At 45.0% G+C, this 25089-nt stretch overlaps 1 protein-coding gene and 1 pseudogene across 4 annotated transcripts in view; one reads left to right on the top strand and one right to left on the bottom strand.

Annotated features, from left to right (window-relative positions):
- Nucleotides 1–13738, bottom strand: part of Fam20b (FAM20B glycosaminoglycan xylosylkinase) — a 40045-nt gene extending 26307 nt beyond the window's left edge. Inside the window, exons 1-4 of one of the 4 annotated variants that reach the window (XM_050135330.1) lie at nucleotides 13571–13736; nucleotides 2432–2545; nucleotides 2209–2311; nucleotides 1628–2124 (exon numbers count right to left, since the gene is read on the bottom strand). In XM_050135330.1, the coding sequence (XP_049991287.1) occupies nucleotides 1628–2004 (377 nt within the window). In that variant the 5' untranslated portion in view covers nucleotides 2005–2124; nucleotides 2209–2311; nucleotides 2432–2545; nucleotides 13571–13736. Of the gene's footprint in view, nucleotides 1–1627; nucleotides 2125–2208; nucleotides 2312–2431; nucleotides 2546–12827; nucleotides 13444–13570 lie in introns of those variants that run through there. The other 3 variants (XM_050135331.1, XM_050135329.1, XM_050135333.1) reach the window with 3 other exon arrangements.
- Nucleotides 13739–23489: 9751 nt separating this feature from the next.
- LOC126497385 (glyceraldehyde-3-phosphate dehydrogenase-like) lies at nucleotides 23490–24445 on the top strand (annotated as a pseudogene).
- The last annotated feature ends 644 nt before the right edge of the window (nucleotides 24446–25089 follow it).

The raw sequence follows: 25089 nt of genomic DNA, 5'->3' as shown, positions 1-25089 counted from the left end.
TCCTTTCATTTCTGGGATTATAAATGGTTCCATATGCCAGCTGTTTTTTTTAAATCTGTTGATAAATGTGTAATAAGGGAATTACATTTTATACATCTTCCCCACACATTAACTGCCTCTACTCTAGCAAGAAATGTAAAGGTAAGATTCTCTACAAAGTTTCACTGAGAGACTCTGAAACTATGTGCTGCTGACTAACTCTGGCAAGAGAATGCAAATCATCATGCTGTTTCACTCACAGAAAACTATGAGAACAGCAGGACCCGTGGGTGTCAGGGGTTCAAGGGCAGAGAGGGAAGGGTGGAGCTCAGAGTACTTTTAGGGCTGAGAACCACAAGATATTACAGTGATGGATAGATATTTGCCTAAATCCACAGAATATATCCCTAAAGAGTGAACCTTAATATAAACTATGGATGTTTTTCTTTTTATTTTGGTTTCTGTTTTTTCAAAATTGGGTTTCACTATGCAGCTCTGGCTGTCCTGGAACTACTATGTATACAGGCTGGCTTCGAATTCTGAGATCTATCTGCCTCCGACTCCCAAATGATTAAAGGTGTATGCTGCTATGCTCAGCCAAACAATGGACTTTAATTAACATACTATTATTGGGTCATCAATTGGATTAACAACCAACAGTAATAATAGAAAAAAAACTGGAGGGAAAGGTAATTAATGGGACTTGTTTGTATTTTTCTTAAAATGTTCCATGAACCTGAAACTGCTCAAAAAACAAAAACAAAACCCAATGAAAGCCCTAGATGAAAGTCACTGCTTCAGCACTGACAGGATGTCCCCCATTCTGAGTCTGTTCTAACCATGTAGCTCCTGATCTTTGGCTATCCAGCTTTTAATTATACTTTGGGGTGGGGTGAGGGGAAATCGACAAATTGCTTGTTTTCTACTCAATTCAATGTGTACCTCCAATACTTACCACACTGAAGGTATTTAGTACACCTTCAGTTGTTTTAGAAATCAACAGTCAGGCATGGAAGCTCAGGCCTGCATGATGCAGGAGGATCACCAAGTTGAGGTCAGCCTGAGTTATACAGTGAGACTGTCTCAAAACAAGCAACCCAACAAACTAACAACGCCTCAGAGAAATCAAAGTTCATTCTGTCCAAAAATTCAGTCGTTTGTTTATACCTTACTATATATAGCCAGGCTATCCTCTTTCTAACAATCTGTCTGCCTTACCCTCCTGAGTGCAGATTATAGGACGGAACCACCACAAGCTGGCTCTTTAAAAAGACTTAAAGGGACCAAAATGGGTTCCCATAGATTTCTTCCACTCAGAGAATCACTGCTTCTGCTGTGGGATAATGCTCTTCTACACTGTAAAGATTTGTCACTTCTATTAGTTTGATTGGCCAGTAGTTAGGCAGGAAGTATAGGTGGGGTGACCAGCCTAAGAGAATTCTGGGAAGAAGAAAGGCAGAGAGACATAGCCACAGGCCAGATGCTGAGGAAACAAAATGAAAATGCCTTACTGAGAAAAGGCCCAGGCAGGACAGAAACTTTATGTACAAGCTCGCATTTTACTGAAAAGAATAGCAAGGAGAACTCTTATACAGACCCCAAGGTGAACAAATCAACAGCCAGCCCATACCCTAGGATGAAGACTCACCGCTTAGGCTTAAAGACAACTTTCTGTCCTCCTTCAAGAATCAGCAAAGCTTTCAGCTGTGTCCCTTTATAGCCTACGTCAGCTTTAATGATCTTCTTAGTGGCCATGGCATGCATGATTGCTCCCAGCTCTGGTGTCTCTTCGGGGTACACTTCCCGGGGCACCACCCATTGGGCTGCAATCTCCCAAGGAGACTGCAGGGTGTGATCCAATTTAGGCACCAGTTCCACCCGCAAGCCAGTCATCATTCGGTGAAAAGCCCTCTGGTCCTCTCTGTTGGCTGCTGATGTATCTAAGTTGTCTATCAGGAAAACTTTGGTGAAGATAAAGATGACTAGGAGTATTGCTAACAGCACAACTCGCTGCTTTAGCTTCATGTTGGCCTCTTTCCCTTCTCCTCAACCCACTTCTTCACTGGCTTATCAAGGAGAACAGGTGGAGATGGTTAGCAAGGCGATTCCATGATTGCATATTTCTTCACCAGTGCCTCCCAATTCCTGCAGGACAAAGTACAAAACACAACATGATCAGAAATTCTGTCCTTCTACCTCCACATTTTGCAAGTCAAATATGTTACTTACCCTTTTAGTGATAGATGGCTAAAACTCAGCTTGAGAAGGCCCATTAACTAAAAATAGTGTGGGAAAGTCCTAAGAAAGATATTGCCTGGGTACATGGAAAATTCTAAAAAAAAAAAAAAAAAATTCCCGTTTTAATTAGGAAGTGGGGTCATCTAGGAGCCATTTGGCTATTATATATATATATATTTCCAAAAATTATCAAAATGAAAACAAAACACTTAACTGCGCATAGTTCTTAACTCCAAGTTTTACTGTTCAAAATCTGTAAGTGAATCCTTGTCATGTCTGATAATCTTCCCAGCTCCCATCCACACGATACCTTGGACGGCGGGTACTCCTGAGAATACCAACAAGAGTCCAGGAAAGAGGTGTTAACTCCTTTTTAAATACAAATACCCAGCAATCAGACAAGCCACAGCTGTTATTCCTGTGACTAAGCACAACACTCAGACTTGTACTCTCCTTAATCAGACCTCCACTAATTATTTTTCCTGGTAAAATGTGGATAATCAGATCTGGATGGATTAAGTAAAGAAAAACATTCCCCTATACCATCTGTCTGTTTAAGAATATGATCCGACCGCTCGTGAACCAGAGCAATACCACTGTCTTCAATGGTGAGGCACACAGCAAGGATACTAATGCCATGGACCTAAAGGAGTGCTGCTTCCAGTGTGGGCTAGTGACAGAGGGTGTCAAAACATAAAATTCAGTTTATTTGTATGCCGAGAGGTTGCTTTCCACTCCACTGGGCTTTGTTTCTTTGTTCGCTTTTTGAGACCAGGTCTCCTGTAGTTCAAGGCTGAACTCATGGTTTTCCTGCTAATAGCTCCCGAGTGCCGTGGTTATAGACATGGGCTGCAGTACCCAGCCCCACAAGGCCATTTCAAATGTGCACAAGCTTCCTCTGCTATATGCCTACAGCCTGTACTGTACAGCACGGGGACAAAATAAGTGACAAGATAATAGGGTATTGCTTCATTCTGCAACTCATTCAACAACTCAAACCACTAATCTAAGAAATAAGACCAATACAGAAAACAGAGCAAACAACTGGGCTGAGACACTCCCATCTAAATTTAAGGCTGCTTCTTTAACAACTGGAAACAACCCAAGAGCAAAATTCTGAGCAATGCCTTTCTTGAGCCAGCTGATGTGACGTTCATTTTCAACCATTCCTTCCTGTTCCTTTCATGAAGGAAGCAGAAAGTGAAAGTTAAATTCAAATCTGAATTATCCCCAGCCACCTGTTCTGCTTGATCACCATTTCTCATAACACTGTTAAGCTGGAACAAAAGCTATGTGAGTACAACTAAAAATGTAATTGTTTTTATTTAGTTGTTTCTTAAGTTAGCACACAAAGTAATAGGTTCCATTATGCTGCGATGTAATTGTGATGGTACCAGACTTGGCATGGAGCTCAGTAAGAGCAGTTCCTGGAAATTATGCACAACAGCAGTATTAGGAGAGTGGATTACAGTGTTAGCTCTAATGATACTGTTGTTTCATCCGTTAGTTCAACAATACACACTGCAGGGTGCAGTGATAAAGGAAACAGGAAAACAGCATCTTCAGCACCCCACCCCCACCTAGTCACAGATGGACAGTGGACAGTTCTGGCTAAAGGGGACAGCTACACAGGCTTTGCCTTTCTATAAAATGCACTTTGGCACTAAAGTCTGGCTAACTAGACTCTGATAATACATATCTAATGGTTGTGCATATTTTATGCAGAATAACCTTCCCTCATATTATAAAAAATAGCCCTTCCAAACCTGTTTTGCTTTACTAGCCTTATCCCCCCCCCCCCGCCCCCCTTGCAGGGAGTGTAGACACGTACCACCCCATCACATCAGGCTTGGGGTTGTTTGCCTTGCTGGGGATTAAACCCAGGGCCTTATGAATGCTAACCAAGTGCTCTAAAATTGAGCTATACACCCCACTCATATCTCTTTAAGTTTTAGAAGTCCCAAAATTTAAGGGTTTGAATCTGAAACCCAGTTTGTAAGCTTTTTCTAAGTTTTGAAATATCATTACCTTTTGAGAGGCCTCATAGAACATACTCATCATTTCAGGCCTGCAAACAATTCATCTACTCAGGTAGAGCAGAAATTTATAGAGGAAATTGAATTCTTCAATTGTTACAGTATCAATTTCATCTTTGAAGAATTACAGTGGGAGCAGATGTGGGAAAAGGAGAAGTAAGTTTTCATGTTTGTGATTGATGAGTTGCCACCTCCAGGTAAAATAAATTAAGACTGCATGCAGTATATCACTATTCTTTCTTCTTTTGAAAGGAGAGAAACTGAGATAGGGCCTCACTATGTAGTCCAGGCTGGCCTTGAACTCAAGCCATCTCAGTGTGGTGAGTGGTGGAATTACTGGCGGTATCCATATACCAGTCAAAGACTTGTTCTAGCATTGTTCTTTCCCGAAGACTTCTACTTCCATAACCCCAACTGCCAGAGCTCTGTGGTGCTCAGCACCTCCTACTGGACCCTGGAAAAAAGTTATCTGGACCTGTAGGCTTCAATAGACCCTTGATCATCCTGAGTTCTACAAATTCCTTAATAGGGCATTAAAGCCTTACTCCAAGTGGTATTAAGTGAGGCAGGCCTCACTGTCTATCTTGGCTTCCACCAGTGAACTAACTTAGCGATGCTGGTTTCCCCTTGTTGTATGTACAGTTACCTTTTGTTCCCACCATTCTTTCTCAATGTTTTTAAAATCCCTTTCTCCTCACCTCTTGTTTAAAACCTAATCCTTCCCTCACAGTCCATCTCAAGGGCATTCTAGTCCCTGTCCATCCTCTATGTTGACACCTCCCTCCTTCTGACTAGTGCATAACTACATTCTGCCTTAAATTGCCTTGCTCAGAAATATAGCTCCTTCGGAGGACCCCCCAGCTCCTTTACACTCGAGAAAGGGTGCCCGCGACCCAGCTTTCAGGCTTTTTAAATGATGATTATTAGTATCCTTTTTGATTTGAGGTAAGCAGTTTACTGCAAGCTGAATTTTTAAGATCACCTACTTCAGATATAAGATAATAAAAGCAGGGTTACTGGGTATTTTCCAAACTACCCATGAAAACCTCCCTAGTGTTCCCAGAGTAGCACTGTACGCCTGCTCTATTTCAGTCCTCACCTCCTGCTGTAAACCGCTCACAGTGCAACACTGTCCAGTTATACTATGGTCATTTGTTTTCATGTTTGTTATATGGAACAGAGCCTACTTCAAAGAACAAGTAGACTCAGGGTAATAGCATAACTCAGAAAGTGTTAAATATAAAAGAGGCAGTGTAAGTGGAATACTTGCCAAGTCTCCACACTAAAAGCTGGCATGAACCCAGAGTGCAGAGTTCTGGGAAGCAGATCTTTATAAGCAGTTTTCCTAGGAACCCTATTTCACTCCCAGCAGCCCATGTGGGGCTTGCCACACTTTCACTCTTCACACACATATACCACCACTGTGTGTGTGAGACACATCTTTGGAAGGACAAACCTTAGAATGCAAAGTGCTTCTACAAGAGCTTCACAGATTCAGAGGGAAGGAAATGTGCTATCTTAGTACAAAGTTCGAGAATCCAGTGATGATGCAATGAAGGTATACAGAGAAACGCCTATGAGGGTCTAAACCATACACTAAGGACTGTGACAACACCTAGCCCAATATTTACTGGGGGGGGGTCCTCTAAGCCACAGCTCTAGAGAGGCTCCAAGCCTCGTCAACAGCTGAGCCCCTTTAAATGGGCCCAATTCGACAACTTCACACTAATCCCAACTTTTATTCACAGCGATGAGAAATGAAAGTTTCAGTGAAAATGAACAGAAGTTTCTTTGCTTTGCGAGAATTTTACCACACAAACGAAAGCCTTGTGACTGTGAAGGGCCACAGAGCACAATTTAATATTCAGTTACATTTTGTGCAGAGGACTAGGACATGTGACACAGGGAGACTTTATTAAATAGCTAGTATGTGACCACATTTACGCATGCTCTTTTCTTGTCCCTATCCTGACTACAAACTAGAACATCCCCATTACGAAACAATCTCTTTGTAAAGCATTGGTTTCATCAAAACTGAAGATTTGGTAATTGTAAGAAAAAAATAGGATCTCAATGTAAAATTTTTACGTTTGACTATTTATTTTGAATGTATGGGCGAACACGCCCAAGACATGTATGGAAGTCAAAGGACCTCCTCATGGTTTCTGGGGACAGCCCAGATCTGAACTGAATTAAGATTTTCTTGTTGACTATTTCCACAGATAATCATCAATAGTTCCTCACACCAAAGGGTGGGGTCTGTTTTTTCTGCTCCTGATTTGAGCTGGTTTTGCAGCTTGCTTTGATCAAAAGGCTGTAGAAGTAGATGCGTCCCACTTTTGAGCCTAGGCATTGAGACACCTGGCAATTTTCCACATTCACTTTTTGGATCTAACTACTATGTTTGGTTAGACTGCCACATGAGTGACCTATATAGATAGAGGCTTTGTACGCACCCAGCTAGTCTGGTCACGCCAGGGGAAACGCCAGAAAGGTAAGTAAAGTGATCAAAGGCATTTCAGTCCCAGGTGAATTCTGAGATGCACAGAGCCATACATGAGACCCCAGACCATACCAGGTGGGCAGTCACCAATCAGCTGAGAACACATGACCTACGTAATTATAAGAAAAAACAGATTACTGTCTTAAGCAACTTTAAGATTACTTTGAAGCAAGTTGTAGAACTTTCTGTGTTATGTCTTTCATCAACTCTTTTGGTGATCTTAAATATTCTGGAGGTGGAGCTGGGGATATGAAAACAAGGTATATGGCTAAAAACAATTTGGGAGTGGGTGGTGACAATAAATTAATCATTAAGCATAAATAAAGAGCAGATTGATAAATGGCTAGACCAGGTACTCTTGTAAATGATTACCAATACTTTCTATGGAGCAACAGTTATTGTAAAATTATGTGCTTATTTCTTTTCTGACATGTATTGTAGATGTTCAGGAGGAAACAGTCCCTTAGAAGTAACACAAGTGCTATGGAACAATGCTCTTGTACACTGTAAAGATTTGTCACTCATATTGGTTTAATAAAACATAGATTGGTCAGTAGTCAGGCAGGAAGTATAAGTGAGGCAACCAGACAAGGAGAAATCTGGGAAGGAAAAGGCAGAGAGTCAGTCACCAGCTAGAAGCAGAGAAAGCAAGAAGAGAATGCCTCACTAAGAAAAAGTACCAAGCCATGTGACTAAACACAGGCAAGAATTATTGGGTTAATTTAAGTCATAAGAGCTAATTAGTAATAAGCCTGTGCTAATAAATCAAACAGTTTATAATTAATATAAGCCTCTGTGTGTTTCTTTGGGACTAAATGGCTGTGGGACCTGGTGGGACAAAAACTTCCATCTAGAGTCTCAACTTGACTGTGTTAGTCAATTTTCACTGCTGTGATAAAATACTTGAACTAATTAGCTTAAAAGAGGAAGCATTTATTTGGTCCTATGGGTTTAGAGGTTTTGGTCTATCTGTAGCCAGCTCCACTGCTTTTGTGCCTAAGATGAAGCAGAACATGACAGGAAGCACATGGCAGAGCAAAGACTCTTACCACATGGCCAGAAAGCAGAAAAAAGGAGCAAAGGTCTAGTGATGAGACACACTCTTTACAGGCACCCCCACTGCTCTACTTCCAGCTAACAGTCACTCATCAGTAGACTTTGAAGAATTAGCACTCTTATAATCCAGTGAATTCCCAAGAGCCTCATCTCTGAACGGTGCACTGGGGCCAAGCTCCAATACACAATTTTGGGAGAGGCATTGCATATCCAACCCTAATATGAAGCACTTACTAAAATCTACTTCCATACTTTACAGCCTTACTTATAATCATGCAGTGCGAGGTTGCTATCACCCATACTACACATACTCAGCCTGTAATGCCTGACCTTTGTATTTCAGCCAGTTGTTAGCTGTCATGTGGGTGCTGGGAATTGAACCTGGGTCCTCTGGAAGCGCAGTTAGTGCTCTTAACCACTGAGCCATCTCTCCAGCCCGACCCTTTGATTTTTTTAACTGGCGTTGACTTTACAGCAGAGTCACATTGTATTAGCCGTTTTGAGTTTACATCCTTTGTCCCTTAGAACAAATATAATTCCACCATGATCAATGTAACTAAAACAGGCGAGAAGCATGACCTAAATTCTATTTCACACAAAAATCAGAAATACAGCATGCCTTTCATTAGTCTTTCATTCAGAAAACTTGCTCTATGCTTAATAATGACTTTATCCTTAAAACTGTTTAAAGCTTAAAGATCTTAAAACTTAAGTGTTGAGAGCAACTTAGAGCATAGATATTAAAAATATCTAATTCCCAGTCCAAATTGGACTGTTAGATCTTCCTTAATATTTTCATTTCCATTTAAACATCCATACAATATCTGAAAAATAAGACTCTTCCATGTAAAGTCTTTTAACAGTTCCTTGTGAAGGACATCAATTAAAAAATGACCAACCAGGCTTTCAGGAAGCATTGAGGAACCTGGCCCAGGAGTGACTCTAAAATGAAAAGGGCAACAACAACAACAACAACAAAAAAAAAAAAACACCACACTCTCTTAAAAAATAAATTAAGAAAAACTTGCAACCCATCCCATTTAAACCTTAAATCAGGAAAATTTTCTTCCTTAAAAAAAGAAAGGAAGGAAGGAAGGAGGAAAACAGACAGACAGAGAGAGAGACAGACAATTTTATCTTTATCAAGCCTTGATCTAGTGTACAGAAGAGACAGGCAGTGTGCAGTGATCCAGACACTCAGTGGAAAGTGCTTTAAAGGTACAAGGCATAATGAGGCTACCTATGCTCTAGGTGTTTCCCTACTCAATCATCAGTACATAACCACCGTTTAAGGCTGTGTTAGGCCGTTCTAGACTACTGTTATTGCTAACCCGGTTCCTGATGCTGGTTGGAACTGGGAATAAAAACAATATAGAGATTTTAGCAGAAAGAATGGACAAAGTCCAAGAAGATATTCCCCAGGAGTGATATATGAATGATATAGAAGACAAGGCTGAAATCAGATCTTCAAGTATTACCAACAATGGTTTTCTTTTCTTTTGTTTGCTTTTATGAGACAGGGGAGACAGGGTTTCTCTGTATAACAGCTCTGGCTATCTTGGAACTCACTCTGTAGACCAGGCTGGCCTTGAACTCAGAGATCTGCCTGCCTCTGCTTCCCAGAGTGCTGGGATTTAAGGTGTACACCACCAGCCCCTGTGAAATGGTTTTAAAAAGAAAAAAGAAGAAGAAAAAAAAGATCCAACATTAGGACTTCCATGTTACTTTCTTTTTGTGCATGTGTGAGTAGTATTCATATGTATATGTGTGTTTACACATGTGAAGGCCAGAGGTTTACACTGGGTGCCATCCTCAATCCTTCTACACTTTATTTACTGAGGCAGAGTTCGTCACTGAACCTAGAGCTCACTGATTGAGCTAGTCTAATTAGTCAGTTTACCCAGGGGATCCTGTCTCAGCCTCTAGAGTGCTGGGATAAAAAGCTGCCATGAGCTCTCAATTTTTATTCAGATCCTCAGCTGAGGATCTAAACTCAAGTTCTCGTGTTCGCACAGCAAGAACTTTATCCACCGAATCTTCTCCCCACTCCTATTTTGTCTCCAGGAAGAACACACAACATAAAATGCATATATACAGGATGCAAGTCAGGGGAAAAGAACAAGAGATGAATTAAGAAGGTCTTTGGGCAAGCACACAGTGGTTACAAAGTTCAGCCACTATTGCTCAAAGAGTCTACAGAACTTAATAGGTTTATTACTTAACTATCTTAAATGTGATCTTAGGAAGCAGAGGACCTAGGTACTGCTCCACAGAAGGCCAGAAGCTATACAGCTTCCTACCCGTGAAAGAAGACAGGCAGACTTTTCAAGGCAGATCCAGGAAGTAAACGCAAGGGTAAACAGCATCAGCAGCGTACATTTCACAATCATCTCAAATCCTTGTTCAATTACAGTCAGTAATGGATGCTAATAATCCTCAACTTGAGGCAAGAGGGATTAGACCACACTGCTTAAAAAGAAACAAAGGATATAACGTATTGTAAGACTTTTCTCACAGAAGTATACCTAAAATAAGAATTAGCATTTAATACATTATTACCCAACACTAGATAAATGAGGCAAAGGTACGCAGAGAAAGTCAACACCTGAGAACACGGACTAATAGACTTCACTATTCTGCACTTGGCTCTTTCCTTCTTATGCAGCCATAATTTCATGTCCCTTAGCCTCCTTTTATAACAGTCTTCTCTACCGTGGCCAGTACTTTCCCACAAGATACCAACCTCAAACATACCAAAGCACACTGGCTCGTTCTGCACCACATCTGCCCCTCCGCTCTGCATCCCCAAGACTCTCTAGGTCTAAAAACAGCATTTCTTCTGTTTTTGGCAAGAACAAAAATTGCATCAGAAGGCCTTCTTTATTATTTCGAGAGTAGTTTATTAATTTCTGTAATGAAACCCACGCAGCAGAGGATCTCTGCATTATACTCTCTTCTAGGCAGCTCTCGCTGTCATGTTGACAGTATCAGTTAGTCAGAAAGGAATTTCAGCAGCAAAGTAGGGACTTCTGTTCCACACCTCAGGCCCACGTTATTGAGCTCATTAGTCACACAGACCCCCAAGAGGGAAAGGGGGAGAGATGTGCAAATCCTGGAGAGTTCTTAAGAGAGAAAGACCCTTCCTTTTCCATCTCCAATATAAGGGCCATGAGGACGGTCAGCACCTATGCTGCTGGTATGGTTATACCAAGAATTCCACGTTCTATTAAGATAAAACACTGGCTAACCATCCATCCATCCACTGAACTGTTCAGCCAGTGAAGGCAGCAGGAGAGTGTGTGCAGCTCCTCATGACCAGAGCATCGACAGGCTGCAGATGGCTAGAACGCCATATAAACACAGGATTGACTCTCAATACAGCACCAACACACAGTTACCTTTGCAGACACCCACTTTAATAGAGCATTTCCAACAGAACTCTGAAACACACAGCAGTGACTTTTTTTTATTGAAGGGGGGGCTAAAAATCCAGTTTTAGCACCAGAGTATCTATGCTTTCCTCACATTAAATCCCATTTATCAATTCAACCAACAAATAATTGATGTACACCTACTATACACCCTATCATTACAACTGCAGGGTCGGAGGGTAACTGTGCTCCCTACCCCAATCTACAAAGTCAATCACAGACGGACCTTCCATCAGTGTATCTTTCCACTGTAACTGAGTACAGTCTCTACTATGTGACCCTAGCACTCACCAAGTGTTAAAATGTAAATGATTATCAATTTGAAGGCTGAACTTTCTGACTTTACACTAATAGCACTGAATGGTAGTCATAGGGAGCTAATTCATGTCCTAAAAGCAAACAGAAAATTTCATTTAGGGATTAAAAATTCAGAAAAGATTTTTAAAAACAACAGATGCTTTAAAGCTCTATGAAAAAGCTGAAATGGAAATCAAGAGACGTGACTAAAAGCAAATAATCATGACATAAGATTATGAAAAATAAAAGCCAATGACTTGCTTTTTCCAAAGTATACTTTTGTGTGTGTGTATATATATATATGTGTGTGTGTGTGTGTATATATATGTGTGTGTGTATGTATATATATGTGTGTGTGTGTATATATATATGCATATATTTAAACAAAGTGTGCCTATTTCTCACTATCTCTAAGGAAACAAATCAACCCCACTGTCACAAAGGAAAGTTATTAATCCCAGAAATTTTTTTCTTTTTTTTTAAGACATGGTTTCTCTGTGCAGCAGTCCTGGCTGTCCTGGAACTCACTCTGTAGCTCAGGCTGGCCTCGAACTCAGAATGATTCGCCTGTCTCTGTCTCCCGAAGGCTGGGATTAAAGGAACGCGCCAAGCCAGTCCCACATTGTTCACCTAGATAAGCACTTCAAATGTGGAAAGGGCATCTTGTTGATGGGTAACTGCTGGTTCTGGGACACAAAGCCCAACACCTTCACAAACTTTAAGAAAGTTATTAAGCCGGGTGGTGGTGGTGGTGCAAGCCTTTAATCCCAGCTCTCGGGAGGCAGAGGGAGGCCAGCCTGGTCCACGAGAGCTAGCTCAAGGACAGGCTCCAAAGCTAAAGAGAAACCCTTGTCTCGAGAAAAAAGTTATTAAGTTAATACAATAATTTTAAATTCAGAGCCTACGCAAATAATTTAGCATCTTTAATTCCTGAATCTGTTTCTCAGGACGGTAAATGACAGGCGGAGTGCTCTCAGTTTAGCTCAAAGGTCTTGCACAAATCCAAGGAATGAGAAGCACACTGGAATCACCAGCCCAGTGAAATTCATGCATGAATTTACAACCCCAGAAATATAAGCATGGTTAATAAATGACAATCTTGACTCTACCGGATTACTGATTCTATCAAAGTCTACACCTCAATGAAAAGATCGCATTCTTTTTTTTTTCCTTCCAGCGTGAGCCACCAAACATCCAGGGGGAAACTGGCTGAGTAAATGACCCTGACACCTGGCTCTAGACCCAAGTGACAATGTTAAACATTTTTCCCAAATTGTAACTCCTTACCCATCCTACTGGAGATAGAGTCTTTAAACGAAGTAATTGTATGAGGACCATCCTCGCCTTGCTCCCCCTTTTCTCCTTTTTATCGGGAGCGTGACAGAGAACGGGCGCCTGATTAAAAATAATGTCTTATCAGACTCCACAATCAAGGACACAGCTTGACAACGTTCACGTCCAACAGTGAGGCTACGTCTGAGTCCGCTCTTAAACGCCGGGCCGTCACACCCGGAAATGAAACCGCCGCCAGCGCAGCCCACTCTGGACTACAGTCTCATCTCAAGTTGTGCCCACGGCGCTCCGAGCGCGCGACCCCAGGGCACGGCTGCCCTCTCCGGCCCAGGGGCCTGCAGGTCACTCGCGCTCCCCGGCGGTCACCGTGCGAGCCCGACAGGGGCTCAGCGAGAGCGCGCTCCTCGGCAACCATAAGGGCCCGGTAGGGACCCAGCGAGAGCGCGCTCCTCCCTGGGCCGCCGACACCAGCTCTGCGTGGTAGGAGGGCGACGCCAGGGCCGGGAGCCTCTGGGGACAGCGCTCGGCAGCGAGCACCGGTCACCGCAAGGACTCCCGACCGTCGGCGCCTCGGCAGGGCCGGCCTCACCGGCCGAGCCGCCCGCAGCCTCGCGGGGAAGCCGGGAGCCCCGCATCCGGCCCCAGGGGGAGCTGCCCCGCCCCCCGCCGCCCGCGCTTTCCCGCCCTCCCTCCGGCCGCTCCCGGGCGGGGGTCGCGCGCCCTCTCCCGCCGCTCACCTGACGGGCCTCAGGCTCGCTCCATAGCCGCCCGCGCGGTGCGGTGCGGTGCGGCGCGGGCCCCGGCTGCCCCCGCCGCCTCCGGGGAGGGGCAGCCCCACGCCGCGCTCACCGCCCCCAGCCTCCGCCGCCGCCGCTGCGGCTCCCGCCCACCGCCGGCCCGGCCATTCCCCGGGCGCCGCTCACCGCTGAGCCGGCCGCTCCACACCCACCCCCGCCTCCGCGCCGCTTGGTTGTTGGTCCGGTCCTAGTGGAACGCCCTCCCCCACAGCCAATCCCAGCGCGCCCTCGGCGTAGCCCCGCCTTCGTTGCGGGTGGGCGGGGCTACCGGGCCAATCCGGACCGCCCTCTTTAACCCCTTTACTCCCACCGCGTTCAACTCCGTAGGCACCGTCTGCGGGTATTCCCAAGCCCGTTTACATAAACTAGCTTCTGGCTTTTCTCTTACCTCCACTTTTTCTTTCCTGCAGTCATCTAGGTGAAGTTCTATTCGGAAGAAATAATTTTCTTCTTTATTGCGCGCTCTGTCTTGACGTCTCCTTGGAGATTCCGCCTAAAAGTGTCCTTCCCTGGCCCAAAGAAGCCAGACTTCCCACCCTAGGAGTCGCTCCAACTTCGGACTAGAGTAGAGCTCCCCGCTATACCTTTTCAGTAGCACTTCACAAAATCCTGGTTATTGTATTGTAATGGCAGTTGTTTTAGGTTTGTCCTTTACGGTGGACTGTAAGCCATAAGAGGGCAAATCAGACGCGTCTCGGTTTCCAGAGCCCTGCACCCACCCACTAGACTCCGGGTGAGTGAATGAGATGCTCCTCACTCTTCACTTAACATGTGTCCTTTCCACTGAGTCCATACACAGCATCCTCTATATAATGCATACATTTAGTCACCATATACTCAACTTACACATAGTCTGCCTGACTCTGAAATACTATGGTGTGTGTTCTTCGTGGGATACGATTTGTATGGGGGAGGATGGAGAGTAAGGCATTTCTTTCAAGAAGGGAAGAAATGGATCTGCCTTTTTTTCTCCCCGCCAGTATGCTATCTGGTATGCCGTTTAATATCTCTGAGCCAGAGGTTCCGTGGAAAATGGCAGTTAATCACCGTACCTGCTTCGCAAGACCGCAGCGAGGCTTGAGTGGGAAATGTGTGGAGCAAATACATTACCGTGTGAGACTAGTTGTTATTCGTGTGTGTGTGTGTGTGTGTGTGTGTGTGTGTGTGCTGAGCACTTTCAGTCAGGAGAGCCAGAGAAACTGTTGGACTTGACACCCAACCCCAGACAACCTGGTGAGGGAAAGCAGCCCTAATCACTGCTGGAAGCATTAATCACTGCAAGGAGTACCCAGGCTGGCGCAGAAGGCACCCTGTCAGCCTTTTACTGGATAGGGTTGCAAAGGTTTGGGGTGGTTATCTGACCGTGGGATGCACAAGTCTTAGAGAAACTGACTTGATATAGTGAGAATCTGCCTTATTTCCCAACGGGGGCATGGGTCTACATGCAGTCAGCTCTTCTTCCCAGACCAGCAGATCTTGAAGCAAAAGAGGAAGGCAACAGTTCCTCTCACACACTGCCCCCAAAAGCATCCCTTCTTCTCTGTCATTCTAATGACACTGAGGATGGACTCTGCCCCTGTCACTACTTGGAGGAAGACTGTCTCATCCTGACGCCTAGCTTCCTGGAGGTGCTGCCTCTCTGGAGGAGGGTTTTTGGCCCATGGAGACAATCCAGTCAGGTGCTTAATTTCACATCCATCCCCATACTGCAGTAAAAACGCTCTTCTTCCTCAGAGGGTTCAGAATCTCTGTGTCAAAGGCTTTCTCCCGGAGCAACTGGTCTGGCCCTCGGCTTTCCCCTACCAGACTCTCTGCGACTGAGTACACAGCACCAGCCCTGTGCCTGACACTCTGTGACATCCACAGGCCGCTAACAGCACCCACAGGCAATACATTCTCAGTGTTGTGGGGCATATGATCAGCTACATGCCCAGGAAGCAGCTGCGAGGAAGACAGGGCATCTGAATTATGCAGCACAGACTGAATCAGAGTCTGGGAGGAGTGTGGGCTGGAGTTGTCAGGGAGGAAGGATTGAGGTGAGCAAAACAGAGGTGGGAGCGGGGAATAACAATAGGAAGCCAAAGCTGCGCAGTGCTGTGGGAAGTTGTCACTGATATCCTGGGCAGGTAACACAGGGGAGATGTGTTCATTCATTCATCATGTGTGCGTGCATTCATTCGACTACTGAACATGCATGCCGGCCATCAGACTAAACTTCGCCCATGCAGAGATGAAGAGGGCCTGTGGCCTGTCTCTATGAAGCCTTCAGGCTTGATGGAGCTCCTGCAGAGCGCTTGACGGGTTGTATCCTTTCCCCGGGCATGCCGTGTACTGTGGTTTTAAGTCTCTACCTGATCTCCTCTTGGCCTTTCTCCCCACTGGCCCTAGACTGCAATGTTCTTAAAGCCACAAACGGTGGCTTTATGTCATAGAGTGTACATATTGCTGCTCGTTGAGTTGAAACCAGAGCAGGAAATAGGTTGTCCCTCTCCCACGGGAGCAGCGGACCACCCTCTGCAGAGGAGTAGTAGTTACTGGCCCAATTGTGGAACGCTACCAGAGGCTTGGCTGTGGCCTGCACAGTTCACCAGGCACCTTCCTGCTTGGCACCTCTCCAGAGCATCCCTTAGACTTCTCCCCACAGGCCTTGCTAGCCCCGCTCTCTCTGCCAGTGAGACTCCTCCCCCGCCCAGCCTCAGGAGTGCTAAACAGCTGTCTCTCCATGACATTTGGCCTTCCATGGACTGTCCAGCTGTGTTTCCTTTCCTGAACTTCTTGGGAGCCCAGTGCCTTGGTTGGACCTCTCGGATGGCCTGGTTGATTGAGGCTTTGGGGGATTTCTCTGATGCTATTCCCATGGGTGCAAAGCCTTTCCATGCCAAAGACAGTGTTGTGTTGATTCCTGTGTCCTCAGTAGCGTCAGCATCGTACATGGATGTGTAGATGCTGCAGGAGAAGCTTGAGGACCGCAGATCCCATAGGGTTGGGTGCCTATCCTTGCTCCCTGTATAATTTTAACCATTTTCTAAAAAGTGCCTCAGAACTTCAAGCCTGGGTCAATTCATGAAGTCTCAGGCCTCTAGCAAATGCCAGGAATTCTCGTAGCACCTGCACACATAAAGGCAACACACCTGTTTTTCTGAACCTGCTTAATATACCTACCACGATGGATCCCCCTGAAACCCATAAGTGAATTCTACATCAAGCTAGTTGAGGAGAGCCCTCAGAAAACACTTTCTAGGAGCCTGGGGAGAGAGTGGCAAGGAAGATTAGAGAGTGTCAACAAAGCGCGCGCGCGCGCGCACACACACACACACACACACACACACACACACACACATTCTGCTGTTCCCTGCCAGGAACAAGTGTTCCATCTCAGCTGCCTCTGGAAGTCTTGTTCTCTGCGAGACTCTCCCCGAACAGCAGCTTCTGCCTTTCCTTCCCAATAGAACGGTGCCTTTCTTCCATTTTGCTGCCCCCTCTGCAGAGCTGCTCTCAGCCCTCTCCATTCCACTGACAGTAGACTGCCCACCTAACCTTCACAGGGCACCTCCACCGGTACCATCTGAGCAAGTCATTCACGTCCCAGGGCAGCATCCTGTGCCACCCGCACACGCAAAGACATGCAGGCCCCGTGTTCTGAACGGGGTAGAAATCCTCCAGCTATTTTTTTCTACCCTTGTAATACTTTTTTAAAGAGTTGCGTTATTGAGATGTAAGTTTAAAGCACATGATTCCCTGCCTTTTAGTGTGTTTACAGAGTTGAGTCAACATAATTAGACCTGAATTTTTACATATTATCATCACTCCCAAGATAGTATGGACCATTTTCTCTCGCTGTAAAATCTATTTAGCTCTATTTTTAAAAAATATGCACATTGAAGCAAAAGGGGAAAAAAAGGAAAACCAATAATAAGAGAGTGAAATAGAACACAGAGGACCGTAGCTGTCACAGCTGTGATTCTCTTAACTGCCCTGTGTGGCAGCAGCAGTTCAATGACCAAGCTGCATACTATGTTGTGGTGTGCACTCCTCAGTAAGTGTCCAGGGCCACATCTCTGCACCCATCTCTGCTGTGGCTCTCTCTAGTGCCGCATGTGGCTTTTCTGCAGCCTGAGCAGAGATAATTCTACAAATCCTCATCATCAGTTCTCAAGGTGCCACATGCCCTGAGTATAATGTTCATGTAGAGGAAGCAGAGAAGCTTGTTGTTTTGAAACATTTCACTCTGTAGACCAGGCTGTCCTGGAACTCATTCTGTAAACCCGGCTGGCTTCAAACTCACAGAGAACCACCCGACTCTGCCTGCTGGGGCTAAAAGTGTACACCACAATGCCCCATCTAAACGCTTTGGTTTTTATGAAGTCAGTTTACTGCATGACGTAATTGCAGTTACACAGACATTCTGAGTTCTTCATACTTCTTCAAAACCAGGAAGCACATACCATTAGCAGTAATATGGTCCAGCAAATGCTCTTTGAGCCTCTCTTTTGGACCCTCTGGAACATTCTAGAGCTGCAATTACCCAGCAGGCTACATAGACAGTTGAAATATCTTTACACCTGCCCCCATACTCAAAGATAGGAATTTAATTATCATGGGTCAGCTCCTAGAAGGATTTTTTTTTCAAATTCTAAGTTTATTCTATCTTGTAACCAAAGCCGACAATCACTGTTTTCCTAGTGACTAAGCCAGGATCACATTTCTGGGCTGGATTGAGCAAGATTAGCATCCTTAGAGGACAAAGAGAAGCTGAGCTGGTGATTTTATATATAGTACAAGTTAATTATGGGTGATTGATCTCTGTTTGGGGGATAAGTGAGTATAAGTGAGTTGCTTTTTGGAAGATCTTCTACAAGAAATCATTCATTTCTCTCTAGAGAAATACAACCTGCAAGGAGCAAGGATGAAGAAGATGGGCAGGACGCCAGCACCCTGTGTGGTTCAGCTGCCTCCTCTCGGTGGACCAGGTCCCCACGGTGACTTCAAGTGAGACCTGACCTTTCAAACACCTGGAGCTGTGGAGCACAAAGGGAAGAGAGCAAAGTAGACCCGGATAAGATGACCACAAGCTTCAGGAAATGGGAAGACCAGAGGAACTGGCCTCTTCTTCAAGTCACTTGCTAAATTTAAGTGTCTAGACATACACACACACACACACATATACACACACATGCACATGTACACATGAACTGCTTTATCAGATATAATCTATTAAATTTATCATCAGGCAATTCCATCACTATGCAAATATCAGAACATACATTTTCTCAAATAGGAATTTTTTTAGCTTCATTATAATGTATGGAACCCCACCTGCAGATGCGGGTTGACATTGAAATGTCACCGTGTGGTACATGACTGTAGATATTCAGATGTAGATATTCAAATACTGAGCAGGCCAAATAAAACATACATGCGAGTGGAAATCTGGGCCTTTCCCTCTAGTCTGTGACCATCTCCTAGAGGATAGATATTTGTGGAACGAGGAATTGGCCCAGGAAGGAAGACAAAGTGCTTGGCACAAAGGGACGATAAGCTTAGAGGTAAAGGAGCATCACCTCACTGATATACCTGTTGTACCCTCCAGGGATCCTGGAGGAAAAAGGCAGTGGTGAGGTGTGGCGGGGGGGGGGGGGGTCCCTGAGACAAGAAGTAGAGAGAACCCATGAGGGGTGTGGACAACGATTTTCATTGGCATTAGCAAATCTCTGACAGCAGGAATACTAAGTTGTACTTCTTTCTTGACAATGCACAACTAAAGGGGGTGGGCATAGCTTAAGAGCAGACCTAAGTGATGTGGGACGTCCTTCTGTATATGTGTTGCATTTATTGGTTGATGAATAAAGCTGTTTTGGCCAATGGCTTAGCAGAGTAAAACCAGGTGGGAGATCTGAACAGAGATAGAGAAAGGCAGAGTCAAGGAGATGCCATGTAGCCACCCAGGGAGAAAGATGCCAGAACATTACCGGTAAGCCACATCCTCGTGGCGATACATAGATTAATAGAAATGGGATAAATTAAGATGTAAGAGCTAGGTAGGAAAACGCCTGAGCCATTGGCTAAACAGTGTGGTAGTTAATATAGTTTCTGTGTGATTATTCAGGTCTGGTTGGCCAAGAAACAAAAGCACAATCTCTGTTTACAGGGCCAGGGAGGTGGCTCTACAAGTAAAGGCATTTTCTGCTAGGCCTGATGACCTGATGACCCACTTAGTGGAAGGAGAGAACTTCTAGCAACTTGTTCTCTGGCCTCCAGATACATACTGTGGTGCATGAATGCCCTCTACACGCCCCCCCCCCTCTCACACACACACACTGAGAAAAAGAGAGAGATTTTTTTAAGATAGTGCCTAAACTTCTTCATACCCAGCTCCTCCTTCTTCCCAGCCCCACCACTGCTAAGCTCACCCCGAATTCTGCCAGTAGTTCAGTTTGTGCCAACTCGATGAGCCGCAGAATGCCCGGACATCTGGTTAAGCACTGTTTCTGGATCTATCTTTGGAACTATTTCCAGAATATACAGCATTTGAGTGAAGGTGAATGAAGGGCCCGAGCAGAGTGGGTAACTCTACAGAATGTGGGTGAGCTTCATCCACCTTGATCTCCCTGCTCCAGAGAGTCTGAATAGAAGAGAAATGGAGAAGGTCAAATTTGCCCTCTGAGCTGAGACACTGATCTTCAGATCTGGCCTAGAATGCAGCATCAGCAACACAGCTCTTTGGCATCCAAACCGCATCACTGTCTTGCCTGGATCTCCAGCTTACAGACTGTGGTTGTCCTCAGTTTACACAATTGCATGAGTCAGTACCTTATAATAAGCCTCTTACTAAAGATTTTATATTTGTGTATTGTGGTGGTTTGAATGAGAATAACTCCCACAGGTTTTGAATGCTTGGTCCCCAGTTAGGGGAGCTCTCTGGAAAGCTCAGAGGTGTGGTCTTCTTGGAGGTGTGTTGATGGGTGTGGGCTCTGAGGTTTCAAAAGCTCAGGTCTCTTTCTCTACCTGCTGCTGGCAGATCAGGATGTAAAGCTCTCAGCTCTTTCTCCAGCACCACGTTTGCTTGCCTCCTGCTGTGATGAGAACGGACAAAACCTCTGAAACTGTAAGCAAGCCCCCACCTAAATTCCTTTGTAAGAGTTACCTTGGTCATGGCATCTCTTCACAGCAATAGAACACGCACGCACGCACGCACGCACGCACGTGCACAGCACATCAGGGGTTGGGGGGAGATTGATCCTATTCATTCTCTCTTCCAAGAGAACTCTGACTACTACAAATTTAATAGCACAGGATGAATATGCTTCCCCCACTCCAGTTCATATGTTCCAGCTAAAATCTTAATGCCATAGTATTACGGGAAACAATTAGGTTCTGAATGTACAGCTTTCACAAGTAGGGTTGGAGCCCTTAAGAGAAGAGATGAGAGGGAGAGGGAGAGGGAGGGGGAGGGGGAAGGGGAGGGAGAGGGAGAGAGAGAGAGGGAGAGTCCATCTCTGCTCTCTGCCATCTGGAAGCAAGGAAACAGGCCCACAGCAGGCACCTGATGTCTGTCAGCACCTTGGTTTTGTATTTCTCAACCTCAGGAAAGTGAGAAATAGATGGATGCTGTTTAAAGTCCCTCTCTGTGATATCCCATCAGCCTGAGCTGACTGATCCCCTCTGGTCTCCCTGTCTCCAGCTCATTCCCATGCACTCAGATTTCCTCATAGAAAACTTCATCTAGAAAGCTTCTTCTAGAGGGAAACCTTACCCACATCACACATTGCTTACAATCCTTCAGTGACCCAAAGGCCAAGGTCTCAGCAGAGTAAGCCTCAAGTCCCCACTTGCTCCTGTGACTTTCTTTGCCTTTCCAGAGTCTACACTCTGGGAAGAAATGAACTCCGCACATCACCGCACACTCTGTGACAGTTCTTGTCTCTGTGCTTTTTGTAAGGTTCTTGATTCCGCTAGGAACTCCCTTCCCACTTTCCTCCAGTCTTACTCATCCTTTAAAATGTCATCTTTGCTGAAAAGCTGAGTACCCTGCCTCTCGATTCCCCTAGCAACCCACAAATCCCTCTCCTTTATATTGATCTGGCTCATTCTTTCCTAAATATAGGCATTTGCAGCTAGAAATTTCTTCCTTCATCACAAAGCAACTCCTAATTTTGCAGGAGACCTTTTCTCCGCCCACTGGGTATTTAGGAGTGTGCTGTTTTGCTTCCACGAGTAGGAATTCCAGTTTCCCTCCTTGTTATTGATCTCAAGTTATGTGTCACTGCGGGCAGAAAACATGCCTGACTTCTTCTAAATCCAATGAGCCCTGGTTTATGGTCTAACACATGAACTGTCCTTGGAAACATTCCTAATGTACTTGAGAAAAAGCCTACAGCTGTTGCTGGATGCAACAGCACTCAAGGTCCACTGGCAGAGTTGCTGCTGACTGTTTCCTTGTTGGTCCTTCTGTCTCTCTCTCCAGTATGTAAGGGGGCTTTGAAGTCGTCAACTACTACTGTTTCATTGTCTAATTTGACTTTCAACTTGGAAAGCATACATATTTATAAATTCCACTTCTTTCTTTCTTTCTTTCTTTCTTTCTTTCTTTCTTTCTTTCTTTCTTTCATGTTTTTTTGTTTGTTTGTTGTTTGAGACAGTTTCTCTATGTAGCCCTGGCTGTACTGGAACTAGCTCTGTAGACCAGTCTGGAGATCCACCTGTCTCCTGAGTGCTGGGATTAAAGATGTGTATCACCAAATTTTCTTGATAGGTTGACATTCTATCCCTATAAAATTGTTTTCTTTGTCCTTTTGTGTGATGTTTTATTCTTTTGACGTTTTGAGGGCCGCCACCTGGCTCCCAAATGAATCTCACACGGAGGTTTACTCTTTCTTAGCTATAAACTCGCGGCCTCAGCTCGGCTGGTTTCTGGCCCGCTTTCCTTGGCTTAAATTATCCCGATTACCTTTGCCTCTGGGCTTTCATCTTTCTCTATTTCCGTGTACCTTTCTTTACTTCTTCTCTGTGGCTTGCTGTGTGTAGCTAGGTGGCTGGCCCCTGATGTCCTCCTCTCCTTGATCTCTGGCTCCTCTTTCTCTTCTGTTCTCCTATTTATACTCTCTGCCTGCCAGCCCCACCTAGCCTTGCTCCTGCCTTGCTATTGGCTGTTCAGCTCTTTATTAGGACCATCAGTTGTTTTAGATAAACACAGGGCCACAGCTTCACAGAGTTAAACAAGTGCAGCATAAACAAAAGTCACACACTTGAAAATAATATTCCCCACCACTGTCCCTTGCTGTAATTTTTGCTGTAAAGTCTGGAATTAGCACGACCAGTCAAGCTCTCTTCTGACTGCTGTTTGCATTTTTTTTTGCCATTCTTTGACTTTTAACTATTTATGTCTCTGAATCTAAAGATGTGTCTTATAGATACAATATGTTCAGATCATGCTTCTTATGTATCCTGTTGGTATCTTCCCCATTAGAGTATTCTCTTTTCCAGAAAATTTAGCAGCTTTTTTTGTGGTTGTTATAAAGTTGAACTGTTGAAATGTGCTCACTGGAACATTTTGCTTGCATTAATGGCTTATATCTTGCATTTACATAAAAATTCACACACAAATGAAATACCGCCAATACCTGATTTCTGTCCTCTAGTTTTCCACTCACAATCATATACTTATATCAGTGCTAGAATTGCCAGTATCCTTAGAAACTCAATAAATTTTGTTTGTAAAAGTGAAATGAACACTTGCCAGTTGGGTCTAGAGACCTTTTACTCGCCCTGTGAATAAGAATACAGTTGGTTGCTTTCTGCTCCTCCCTGTTCCAGAGATAGCCACATCTTCTTGTGTAGTGGCAGCCTTGTTCCTGAGACAATGGTGAAGGCCAGAGCGAACAGATTTGGTCATATTGAGCACCTGGTTACCAAGGCTGCCTTCATGTCTGGCAAAGTGGACATTGTTGCCATCAATAACTGTTTCATTGGCCACAACTACATGTACCAGTATGACTCTACCCAAGTTCAATGGCACAGTCAAGACTGAGGATGGGAACCTTGTCATCAATGGGGCAACGATCACCATCTTCCAGAAGCAAGATCCCGCCCACATCAAACGGGGTGATGCCGGTGTTGAGTATGTCGTGGGGTCTACTTGTCTCTTTACCACCGTGAAGAAGACAGGAGCCCACCTGAAGGATGGGACCAAAAGGGTCACTGTTTCCATCTCTCCTGCTGATGCCCCCGTGTTTGTGATGGGTGTGGACCATGAGAAGTATGACAATTCCCTCAAGATTGTCAACAACGCTTCCTGTACCTCCTACTGCTTAGACCCCCTACCCCTGGCCAAGTCATCCACGACAATTTTGGCATTGTGGAAGAACTCATGCCCATAGTCCATGCTGTCACTGCTACCCAGAAGACTGTGGATTGCCCCTCTGGGACGCTGTGGTGAGATGGCCATGGTGTTGCCCAGAACATCATCCCTGCATCCACTGGCGCTGCCAAGGATGTGGGCAAAGTCACCCCAGAGCTGGATGGGAAGCTCCTTGGTATGGCCTTCCGCGTTCCTACCCCCAATGTGTCCATTGTGGATAAGACATCAAGAAGGTGGTGAAGCAGGCATCCGAGGGCCCACTAAAGGGCATCCTGGGCTACACTGAGGACCAGGTCGTCTCCCGTGACTTTAATAGTGACGCCTGCTCTTCTACCTTTGATGCCAGGGCTGGTGTTGCTCTCAGTGATGTTGTAAAGCTCATTTCCTGGTACAACAGCGAATATGGCTACAGCAATAGGGTGGATGACCTCACAGCCTACATGGCCTCCAAGGAGTAAAAAGCCCTGGGCCACCTGCCCCAGCAAGGACAGGAGAGCCCTCAGCTGCTGAGTAATCCCTGTCTCAACTCAGCCTCCGACACTGGGCATCTCCCTCACAGGTTCCATCCCAGACCCCAAGATAACCGGAGGGACTTAGGGAGCCCCACTCTAGAACAGCATTAATAAAGTTCACTGCACCCATTAAAAAAAAAAGATACAATTGATCAAACCAACTTTATGACCTTGTCAGTTATGAAGCTTCCTAGTCCGGTTTAGTGGAGTCAGCTGGAAGCTGGGTAACAACATTATTCTCCAGCAGATCCGTTTACCAGCCCTAAGAAGGTATTGATTATATCAACATATTCATGCTAAGTGAGAATCTGCTTCCCAGTATCTGTTTCACACGCGTCTGTGAGGATGAGCTGCTCCCTGGTGTGGTCTGTTAGGCAGTGAGAGACAGACAGAGGAATACCATGAGGAGCATTGTTACAAAAATGGTGCTTTTAAACTTGTTCACAGGAAAAAGCAAACTAACCCAGAAACATGGAAAGAGAAGAGCATCGAATAAAGATACTTGGGCAGCATTGTCTAATGTTAGTAATGACAGTTCAATGTCCTCTATTCGAGAACCTCAAAGGGATGAAGCCACATGCGAGGCTGAA

The sequence above is a fragment of the Alexandromys fortis genome, unplaced genomic scaffold (genome assembly GCF_014885135.2).
Source record: "Alexandromys fortis isolate MF-2015 unplaced genomic scaffold, M_Fortis_MF-2015_v1.1 scaffold_21, whole genome shotgun sequence".
NCBI classification, from domain to species: domain Eukaryota; kingdom Metazoa; phylum Chordata; class Mammalia; order Rodentia; family Cricetidae; genus Alexandromys; species Alexandromys fortis.
The sequence above is the reverse complement of the archived record's forward strand: the minus strand, read 5'-3'. Positions and strand labels throughout refer to the sequence as shown.